A 12,424-nucleotide genomic window follows, 5' to 3' on the forward strand; every position below is an offset into this window, starting at 1 on the left:
TTAAACAAAAAAAAATCTGATCAATGCTGTGTTTTTTGAATTTTCTAAATAAATTTCATTGTTAAGATTTTTTTTTTTTTTTATTGTATGAAAATGTCCTCTAATTGAATTTTTGAAATAATATTTTTGGGCGAAACTTGAAAGACTATAGTCAAATAAATAGAAAGAATGAGGGACTGGAAAGATGACTCATCAGTTAAGAATGCAAACTGTTCTTTGAGAGGACTCAGGTTCAATTCCTAGCATTCAAGTGTAACTTAAGCTCTAGGGTGATTAGTGCCATCTTCTGGCCTTTCTGGGAACCAGCTCACATGTGCATATGCTTACATACAGGCATACATATATACATAAACTTCATTAAGAATAAATAAATCGTTTTAAATGGAAAGAATGAAAATAAATGGAATGACTTTTCATAAATATTAGAAATCATTTAAATGCTACTTACAGAAAAGGAAAAATAATGATCATTTCCTCTATTTCAGCCTTGATGCTGGAGGGAGGGACTAGGTCTAGCCCCAACATGGTATAACAGCCTATGTTGACTACCCAAGGGAGGCCTTATTCTCTATGAGGAGAGGATGGGGGTGGGATGGAGTTAGGTGGGGGAAGCAGGAGAAAAGGAGGGAGGGGAACAGGTTGGGATGTAAAAGGATAGAAAATCTTTTTTTTAAATAAAAAATTATATGTATAATAAAATTAAAAAGATATATGGATAAAAAAAGTTTCTCTGTCATATTTTTCAAACAGTATAACTTGTGGTTTTTGAATATTGAGTATGTAGTTGAGTAGGAGAGCATTTTTGCTGAGTAAACTGTAAATGAAACATGTCTTTTAAAAATAAACCACACTTGAAATTTGAAATTTTTGAATTTTTTTAAAAGGGAAGAGTATTCTAAATAATAGAATGAGAATCATTCACTAATTTTATAATCTTTTACATGCATATCAAATTTTCAAAATTAGACATTTTGTATTTGTGTAGACTGTATATAAGGTGGTATAGAATAACATTTTAAATGTATTAGCTCATTGATGGTCCTTTTCCAAGAAGGAGACTGCTATGATAACTGAAAAAGTTCCAGCCATAACAACAAAGAATGCTAAAGTATACAGAACCAAGTTCACAGATGTTTTTATTGTGCTCTGTCTTAATGCAGGGAAATCTCAAGACTGTTATTAATTTAAACACATTTGAGAGGAACGACCCTCAAGGAGCAGAAATAAACAGATCCTCAGTAGTTTCAGAAGCATGGTGCAATGAAGTCGACTCAAAGAAAACAGGAGAATTGTAATTTAGTGCCTTGAGTTTCAAGGAAAAAAATTTTTATAGCCTTTTACCAAGCAGCTAAGCTGTTCAGTGAGCTTGAAATCCAGAAAAGCTGTTTGCACCCTCAGGAAGACAAAGAATAAAAGAATATGCCCCTGTGCATGAGTAGATCATAAAGGGGCATCTGGTTGTCATTTAATTGGGAAATAACATATTATATTCTTTATGAATGAATTCTTTCTTGCTGAAGTTTTATGGTGAATATTCACAGTATTCACCCAAGGCATGGCATACTGATATTAATTCCCACAACCCCTGATCTGCATAGAGATCACCTAAGAACAAGTAAATGTGTGTGTGTGTTATACATATATGAAAATATGTACATGTATGTATGTATATATCTATATATAGTTATCACATGATGTTGCTATGATTGAAAATATTATCCTATACTGTAAATTTAGAAAAGCAAAGGTTACATAAAATACTAATCCTCATCAGGAAAATAACTAAAATATGTGAGGACCACCAATGAGCTGTTAAGAAAAGGATAAACCACTTCAACAGATGCAAAATATAGGTTTGCCTCATAAATTGGGCTCATAAAGTGAGGAATTATTTACACTGTTTACTTTTGTGGTCTGAATATTCTGAATTTATCAAATACTTTCTATTTTTCATGCTCATATAATGTATTGATAGTAATATGTGTTTGCTGAGTCAAGACGTAATTTGGAAAAGTTTTACAAAGAAATATTACATTATCTGATACTTTAAAAGTATATATAGCCGGGCAGTGGTGGTGCACGCCTTTAATCCCAGCACTTGGGAGGCAGAGGCAGATGGATCTCTGTGAGTTCGAGGCCAGCCTTGTCTCCAAAGCGAGTTCCAGGAAAGGCACAAAGCTACACAGAGAAACCCCGTCTTGAAAAACCAAAAAAAAAAAAAAAAAAAAAAAAAAGTATATATAATTATAAGCCTTGCCATAAAATTATGATAGAGTACCTTTAGAAGGTGCTAAATATTTAATACCATTGAAAATCATAAATAGTACAACATTTTGACATATATGCATGCCTTGGGATTAGGAAACATAATCATCTACTTGACTTTATATGGTTGTATAGTTCTTTTTTAACATGGATGTCAATTTCCGAATGTATAAAGTTTTCATAGAGAAAACTTTCTCATGACACTCCTTAAACATGAATGTGTATAAGACCCAATGAGAGATGTTACTCAAAATAGTGCAACAGATACTAGAATAGCCTTATTTAGCCAGGAAATTCAGGAATTATTAAGTCTTTTATTTCTCAAAGCTTAATAGTCAAAGCATTGGAAAATAGTATAGATGTAATGTATAATGAAATGCAAATTAATACATTAAATTATATCTTGGCATTAAAAGCTTATCTGTCATGTTATTCTTATTTCCTGCATTTTCTCAATGTTTGTGTTAAACATCAACTTTTTATAAAAAGAAATATTATCATTTGCCCTAAGTTAGCATGCTCCATCCTCAGGCATTTACATATCTAGCAAAAGATCTCCTACATCTGACATTCAAAGATGAAGCTATCTGCATATCTGTCTGTCTTCCTAGGGTACAGCATTGTTCAGACTGTATATACTGCTTGACACACCATTAACTCGAGGAAGGAGGGATGTTATTTAATGAGGTAGGTTTTCTTACAGTGTTGGAACTCTAGAAAATGTATTTCTCTTTACATAGGCAGTTCACTGATATTTATATAGCTTGGTTTAACCTAATATATCAATATAAGATTATCCTTTTACATATGAAGCCAACAGTCCAAGTTAAAGAAATTATGAATATACTAACCTATAGCTACCCTATACATATTCCAAAAAATGCATCATATTTTTAACAAAGTATAGTAAGTAGCAAGTGTCTCTAGAAAAAAAAATGCAATGTGTTCAACACTATATTAAGGGCCTTTCATCTAGTGGCTGCTGGGAAGCAGAAAGAGAAGAAGAAAGTGAAGAGGGATTCAGATACTCATATTGGAAAGACAGCCGGTCTAAGAAAAGGGGCTATTTGAACTCACGCATGCTGAGTCAGAATCAATGTGCTTAAAACACTCGACTACATTGTCTCCCACAAACAGTATTTCTCACCATTTTGAAGTTAATTTAGGTGACTTTCAATAATACATATACCTTGCTTGTTCCATAGATCTAATATGTCTCTATCTGCAAAGAATTGTTATTTTTGCTTTTCCAATGGTGCATGGTTCATAAACACATCCACAAATGTGTTTAGTTTTGCTGGCATCTATGTTCACTGGGGAAGTAGGGGACTTAGATTAGTGCTTTACTGTGAGTGAGAATATCACAGAGAGTACTTGGCAATCTCTGGAGGCGGTTTTTCACTTTCAAAATGAAGTGTAGAATTCCTAAGGCTTCTACTGGGTGAGATCAAAGAACCTGCTAAAATCCTCTCTGACACCACTGACCCACATTCCTACTCACATCATCTCACAAGTATTTGGCTCAAAATATTAATGACAGTGTTGAAAACATGGTTTAGGATAAAAGAAAACATAAAACAAGGACAAAGGTCTGTAAAAGTTTAATAGAACTACTCCAAAACGTCAGCAGAGAGCAGTTTAAGCTGAAAGAACCAAAAGCCATCTATTTTTATTATCCTTATGTGTACTACTTGAAAATACATGTGACTGTTTAGCTACTTAATTTCCACATCATGGTGTTTATACATGCATGTATACATAAACACACATACATAGCTGCACACAGGAGCATACATGCATACACACATGTATACATCCATGTAAGTCCACATGCATACATACATGCATACACTCACCCATGCACAAACACGCAAATGAATCACTTTCATTTTATACTTGCATAATTGCTAACCTTTGCTGAAATTTTAAAATTAAAATCAGTTTCTTATTGTTGAATAAAATAGCATACCAAATAGAACCAAGAGTTCAACCCCTTTGATGTTTTTTGGTAATGTGCCTAATTAAAAATAACTAGGCTCCCCAATGCATAATTACAAGAACACCTAATACACTACACTTGCAGCCAGATTTTATTCAATCATAAGTACGAGCCAGAAATATGAATGATCGCTATACTGCTCCCTGCTGTATCTGAACTGTTTCTGAATCAAAGCTCTTTCCTGAGTTGGGCATTTTCACTACACTTTTCCTTGCTGTGCAATCACCTCCCAGTTGGACAATTAATAAGTGATTTTCCTCCACAGCCCTCCATGTGCAACCTGCTCTACCCACTCTTTTTGCCTGCACAATATACCTTCTTCACTCTGACTAGTTTTGGCAGTGACCCACAATCTAAATCTCTTTTTCCCATTTGATATAAGTGAAACCATAATTATCTAGGGCTAATTTCAAATTACTACTTCATTCCACTTTTAACTGATGAAGATTAGTGGTCTTGCTTTGCATCTGAGTAAGTCAGCAACACAATCACAAGAGAACTCAGCAGGCAACATTTGATTCATGTGAACTCAATTACTTCTGTCAAACACATCCATTTCAATAAAAAGCAGAAACTTCCAAAATGGGCTTTTGCTAACCATTTTGTACTAAAAAAAAAAAAAAAAAAAAAAAAAAAAAAAAAAAAAAAAAAAAAAAAAAAATCGTATGACTCCTGAGGGAAAAATAATATGGAATACCTAAGAAATAAAAATAAATAACAGGTAAGGAAACACACATGGCTAAATGGAATTAGGTTAGTATTTTTTTTTCTGAAAACAAAGAACATTTCAAAGAAAGAGTTTTGCATACTTACAGTAGTTAATTATAGAAATTTGAAACATGCAGTTTGGCATTGCAAAGCCAATATATAACAGATTCTAAGTTAATAAAATAAAAACTAGAGTATTGTATTATTTGACCCAACACAGATTACTAAAGATAAAGCTGCCCACTTCTCTTTAGGGAAGTTCAGAAGGAGCTTCAAGTGATGTGCAGATAAAGGATCATGTATTTCTTAACAGGCCTTGTCCACTCAACCTATGCTCTGTTATGATTAGGGGTGAGACCATATAGTTAATTAACTGTCTAGCATTCTCAACCCTGAAATTCAATTTCTAAAAGTCTTGAGGTCAATCTCATCATGCCTACAGAGGTAAGAGGTCACAGAGGCATGATTGACCAGGTTTATCGGGTCATCACCTGGAGAATTCTGCAAATATTCATGTATGATAATGTATGGCAATACATATATTCAAACTTCAGCTTCTTGACATAATTATAACCTTAATTAAACCTTAACCTAATTTGATCAGTAGAGAGACTGAGTAATTAAATGTCATTAAGTAATAAGTCCACTTTATAAATATGTTTCAATAGGCCACTTTTGTGGCTTGACAAAATTGACTGAGATGGTGTCCACAGTGGTGAATACATGGAATGCCAACCATTTCAAAGCATGAAAATGACTTATTTCTGGCTATTAAGAATTTGGCCTCAGAGTCTTTGGCCAAGAAATCATTATTTTAGAAGATTTTTTAAAAAATAATTTTGAACAGAACAAGAAAATTTTCTGTATGTGAATAGAAATGTAAAATAAACCAGTAAAACAGTATTTTGCACACATTTGTACATTCTCTTTTCTCTGCTCACTTTCCTCTTCATTTCCAATTTCTTTCTCACTCCTTAATTCAAATATGTACCACTCTTGCCATAAGAAGTGAATAGTGCAATGGAAGTAGAATCATTAATTATATAATAAATTATAAACTAGGCAAAAATTGCAACTCTAAATGATTCTATGAAAAGGCAGTGTGTAAGTAAATAAGAGCGATCCTTGATCCAGTGCTGATAAGTCATAGCATCTCTCAAGAAACAGTACTGGAGTGAAGATTGGAAGGGTGAGTAGGAATTAGCCAGGAATGATGGAGACTGATGGTTATTCAAGGGAGCAAGAGATGAATTATAAAAGAACAAGTAATACTATGCAAAAATGCTTTTGAGAAACTGAGCATAGCTTGTATGTTTAGGAGGGCAGTTAGCACAGAGATAATGTTGGCTTTCTTGCTGCTGGAGTTACAAACAATTGTAAAATGCCATATGGAAGGTGGGAAATGAACTTAGGTTCTCTGCAAGAGCATCTGTGTTCAACCACTAATTGAGCATACTATGGAATAGTTTAAAGACTTTTTTTTTAACAACATGAACTTTACAGTTCATCCCCACTGCCACTCATTGTGGTCTCTACTCAATTATGAAGAGTATGAGGTAAGAAAGAAAAGATTAGTGTTAAGTTCTCACACTAACATATATTAGGTCAGATGCAGTACCCCTTGAATTTGATACATTTAATGATAAGTGTCAATAGAATGCTTTCATCTCATCAATTCAAATTTTATCCCATAAGGGTTCAGGGGCCTCCTATACCCTTTTGTCATTCTGAATGAAAGCAAATTTTGTAGTGGACTATTTTAGCCTCCACTTACTCCCTAAAACATTGTTAGTGATCAGTCAAGTAAATTGTTGCTTTAAAATGACAACAGTTTTAAGACATTATTAGTAAACTGAATATTTGCAATATTCTATAATGAACATTAATTTAATTGATGTTTCTACCATACAATTACATATGACCTCATCATAAACTAATGCAACTCTTCATAAACAAAAGACAAGGTATTAGTTAGACCTGTCACATAAATAAGATCAAATGAACTATGATTTACTTTCCCAACAAACTTAGAAACACTTGACAACATTCTGTGTGTGTGTGTGTGTGTGTGTGTGTGTGTGTGTGTTTGTCTGTGTATGTGAGTATGTGTATCAAGAATAGTTTCTATTAAAGACAGCTATAGAATTACCTATAAATATATTATAAAGGTCCTAAAATAGGAGCTGTTTTCAGAAAAGGAAACTTTATTGCATGAAAGAGGTTTTGAGAGAATTAATAAACCAGCTTAATTATGATTACCAGGTGTAGTCGGAACATTTCTGTGTCATGGCCTACCAGCGGTTGGGACAAGTCTCTCCCACTTGCATTCCCCAAATAATTTTCCTTGGTTATTATAAAAGGTAAATTAGATATGAAACTTTAGACTCACAAATATAGGATAGATAGAATAGTTTCTTTAATTTTGCCAAATACAAATAGACTAAATATTGTAATTCTTGATTGATAACTGCTCTATTATATGTAATTTTACTATGCTAAAGTTAAAACCTTCCTTTTTTATTAGATAGAAAAGGGGAGGTGCTGTGGGATGTTCTGTATGCTGTGAATGTGTGCTGCACTGATTGGATGATAAATAAAATGCTGATTGGCCATTAGCCAGGCAGGAAGTATAGGCAGGATAAGCAGACAATGATAATTCTTGGAAAAGGAAGGCTAAGTCAGGAAATGCTAGCCTGCCATCCAGGGAGCAGCATGTGATGACACACAAGTAAAGCCACAGAACATGTGGCAACATAGAGATAACAGAAATGGCTGAGTTTAAGTGTAAGAGCTAGTCAGTGGTAGGCCTGAGCTAATGGCCAAGCAGTTTTAATTAATATAAGCCTTTGTGTGTTTACTTGGGTCTGAGCAGCTGTGGACTGGGTGGGACACAGGAAAACTTTCAGCTACCATGAGGTAAATGATGCAGTTTTGTCTCCCTAGATCTGTGATCAATCTAAAGTCAAGATTGAGCAAGATAGATACTTTTGTACATATACAAGGGACTTAGGAAATAACAGTTATGAATCTACAAGAAGTGATTGAGGGTTTGCACAGCATTATGCTCTCCCCTCGGACAATACACACAAACCTCTGGTTATCTACTTAAAATTAAGAAATCATGTACAAAACAATTTGAAACCGTAAGAGCACACATTTTCAAAAGGGAAAATGTGTTTCCTTATACACTCTTCTCCACTTTGGCATAAAGTACTATCCTGTTTCAAAAACCTATTGATAAATATCCAAGTCTAAAAGGATAACTTACCATACTCTGGGCAAAGTGAGAGCATTTTCAAATGAATGAAGAAGCATGCATGATCAAGTTTCAATTTAAAAGAAAAATTAAAACAGGAAAAAAATCTCCAAGTGCAAATTGCTTTGAAATGACCTTTCTGTAGTGGCTCTGTCTCCAAACAGCTATTTTCATGGGGCACTGCTTATTATGCATTTAAAATTGATCTATAAATTTTGAAAAGCAAGCATATAATTGCAACCATATGTAAACAATGTAGTAAGCTAAGTCCTGCGAGATGACAAATGTTTTTCTGAGAAGTTCATGTGGCTGAACTTATTTCCAAAGACTTTTTAAATGGAAGTTAAAAGCTTGCCAAGACAAGTCTCCTCCAAGATTTTTTTTTTTTTGCATTTGAATTCTGTATGGCAAAACAAAGATAGAAATAACTTCATGACAGAAAACCATAGCCTAGACAGACATCAATCCTACAATGGATGGGAGCAGGCCATTGGTTGTGCCATTCACAATAAAACTTCTGCGAATGATGTGAATATAAAACATCATAGTGAAAATCACACACTCTCTGAGCATTAACTATGTATACCCAGTAAAGCAGTACATTAAAACTTTCATCATTGCTTCAAATTTTTGAGATTCAGAGAAGAAAAAAAATTTGAAGAGAAATAATCTCCATAAATTAACAAAATAAAAGGTCACTTGTAACCACTGAGGGAAAAACAAATATAGGATCCAAGAGAAGCACAAAGCCCTCACAAATCCACAGGAAAAGGCTTACCTTGACAGGTGCCATTTTTCTCTTCATATCCAGCCTTGCACATGCATTTCCCGATGGGAACCAGCCACTCCCCTTCAGCACTGCAGTGCATTTTGGGAGGATCGTCTGTCACAGAATGGTTGACACAGGAGCCTGACACCTCTAACAACTGTGAAGAATCAGCTCCAGTGATGGTGTCAGGGAAGATAGCCAAGTGTCTTACCACCGAAGGACATTTTTTATAGTACACACGCACAGAAACCAGAGCAATGCAAGCACCAACATCTTGGAAAGCGAGGTAAAATCCCTTTTTACTCAGAGGCCCTACATCTCTGACCTCTGTGTTCAGCTTCATGACACGGTCTCCAAGATCAAGTTCTGTAAAGCTCTCATCAGCAGCAATGGTATCAATCTTGATGTATTGGTTCTCTTTAACATTTCTTCCATTCTCATCATCCGACTCAAAATAATACATGTTAAATGTCTCCTTACAAGTGCCTAATCCTCCAGGAAGGCTGTTGCAATCCCTTAGAGTAAATTTCAGTTCAATAAAGATTCTGGAAGCACCTTCATTGGAGATCCAACTGGTCAACAGCCAATTATTCTGATTCTGTTCCATGACTCTGCATACTTGGTAGGTATGGATAGGCGCATAGTTTTCATCAACTTCTCCAATCTCTTCCCACTGTACAAGACAAAATAGAGGGATGTGAAAAAACTGGAAACTCAAAAAGTAAAACGGAATATCACATACACCAATAAATAAATAAATAAATAAATAAATAAATAAATAAATAAATAAATAAAAAAACATAAAACCTAATTTACCAAAAGAAATATATGTGCTTCATATATATCATAAAATAAGTCATATAAAAGTTTTGGCAGAAGAGAGTCACAAAAACATTTTGATTTTCTGAATTTCATGTTAGGGATTCAATCTGATGTCTCATACATACTAAGCATATACTCTTGCACAAAGCTGCAATCTACACCCCCATTTGTTATGTACATCATTGGATTAACCCAAAGATGGAAAAATGTGAATGAAATGCACCAAATGGGAAAAAATATAGTTTTAGAATAAAAGTTTTAAAAAGAGATTTATATTTGCTCAAAGAAGAAGGAAAATGGGTTAGATGAAAAAAAGGTAAGTCTCTAGATAAGATTAAAATTATGGTATAGAAAGTGTCTATAAGTTCTATGTGCTAAAAATTTGATCCCAGCCCACAGAGCTATTTGGAAGCTATTGGCACAGTGAACAATTATGGGTCTATCTAGGGAACAACATATGATTTTGACACGGGTACATAGCAGCAAAGTGACTACTACTGACATATTGATATACCCGTAGATGAGTATACCACTCAACCCTCATCAGAGAAGCTTCTTCTTGCAGTAGATGGCAATTAACACAGAGACCCACAAAGGGACAATGTGCAGAGACAGAGAGATTTTAGAGCATCTACTAAACAGACTTTTGTTTGCTTGTTTTGTATGTTTTTATTTATCTTTATCAAACCCTTTCCCTCAAGGCTATGCAGAATAGGAGACAGAAAGATTGTAAGAACCAGAGGGGATGGATGGCTCCAAAGAAACGATGTCTTCCATACACAATATGACTGATGCACATATGAATTTACAGAGAACTGTGACAGCACACAAGACCTGCACAGGTTCAAAGCAGACGAAATACCAGCACTGTGAAGGGGAAGTGGACACAAAGACCCACCCCTAGCCAAGAAACTATTCACAGGACTGCCTGCTGGGAAAGGGAATATCTGTTTTCTCCAATGGAGTCTCCCATTCTAAGAGTAGGCCCCATGCCCAGATATAATTGACCAATCCAAAACAGACTCCATATTTTTAGGGGGGTGCGTTTTTTGTTTCATTTTGTTTGGGTATTTTTGTCTTATTTGGGTTTTGTTGGTTTTGATTGCTGGTTATAGATTTTTTTTTAAGAGGGAGAAAGGTCATTAAAAAGGTTAGGAGGGAGATCAGAAGGAACTGGGATGAGTTGGGAGAGAGGAAAGAATATGCTCAAAATATATTGTATGAAAAAAATTAAATAAAAAGAAAATAAAACACTTGAGTCCTCGAGAAAGAACATTAATCCATTTCACAGGTTCCTTCAAAGGGAATGAGAGGGTCTAGTCCTTTCTTTTCCTCTCTGTTGTATTCTGGTCAGGTAAGCAGTTTTCTCTGCCACATACCCTTGCCAGCAGCACTGCTGGTCAATCCCAGGGCTAAGAGTAGTGGGGCCCAATTGATCAAAGACCAAATCCGTTAAAACTTCAAACTGAGACTTTAACTTTTCTTTCTATGACTTAATTACAGCAGGCATTTGTTGTAGTGTTTAAATATAACAAGGTAAATAAAGTTTAACTGGAAAATTTACATACATACACACACATACATACATATATATAACAGTATAATTATAAAAAAGAAAATAAGAACAGAGAACATAAAGTACTCAAAAAAAAGATTACATTTGAGAACATAGTCATTTTTTAATATTGTCATGTTGTAAATGACACATCAGTGTAATAAAATTTGGAAGGAAATCTATTAACTCAAAATTAATAATAGATATTTAAACCTTTATATTGATTCCAAAATGTAACTTGGACAATGAGGAGTTATGAATCATTTAGTCCCACTAAAATACTTCCATTTTGAGAATATCAAGATATCAAACTGCAGAACAACACATTATAGACATTCATTTTTAACACATTAGTTGAATTTAAGAAATTTTGTAAGCTTGTACAGACTCTCCTTGAACATATATATAATTAAGTTTTTAATCTTGCAAATATATTCAGCAATGAATATTACTGACTTTCAATAAATGGAGAATATATAGCTTTGAATATCAGATATTATACATAACACTCAGAGAAATTAATTTCGGTGGATGTGAAATTAAAGATAGCATTGTCCGTTCATTCTGTTCAGTTGGCAAGAGTGTAGCAAATGTGACGTCAAATAGACAGAAGAACACCTTACACTTCAGACGGCCTACCTGAAACCTCTAGCTGCCATCAGACAGACACATGTAAAAGGTGCAAGCAAGATAAAACTGCTGAGTGACAAATTCACAAGAGAAACAGAGGAACATCATGATAAAAACTTTTACACTTATATGTTATTACAGGACTAAGTTTTTTCATCCTGTATCATTTCTTCTCTCTTTAAAATGTTTCAACTTTGCTTAGCCACTGATTTTATAGCAGCTATTTTGTCCTTCTACTTGTATTATATTATATTATTATATTAATTATATATTCCTATGTTATAAATTATCTCTTCATGTCATAATCAATATTTAAAGTAAAAGAACTAAAAATAAAAAAGCTAAAAAAAAATCCATTTACCATAATATCAATTAAGTAGGTATGTTTTATATTAGTAAAGAGGAATATCAAATTAGTAA

At 34.0% G+C, this 12,424-nt stretch overlaps 1 protein-coding gene across 7 annotated transcripts in view; it reads right to left on the minus strand.

Annotated features, from left to right (window-relative positions):
* The window catches only part of Epha5 (EPH receptor A5), a 353,466-nt gene that overhangs the window by 269,112 nt on the left and 71,930 nt on the right, over window positions 1-12,424 (minus strand). For all 7 annotated transcript variants that reach the window (XM_028893691.2, XM_028893555.2, XM_028893477.2 and 4 more), the window contains exon 3: window positions 9,007-9,670. In XM_028893691.2, coding sequence (XP_028749524.1) covers window positions 9,007-9,670 — 664 coding nt within the window. The remainder of the gene's footprint in view (window positions 1-9,006; window positions 9,671-12,424) is intronic.

This window comes from Peromyscus leucopus, chromosome 10 (assembly GCF_004664715.2).
Source record: "Peromyscus leucopus breed LL Stock chromosome 10, UCI_PerLeu_2.1, whole genome shotgun sequence".
NCBI lineage: Eukaryota > Metazoa > Chordata > Mammalia > Rodentia > Cricetidae > Peromyscus > Peromyscus leucopus.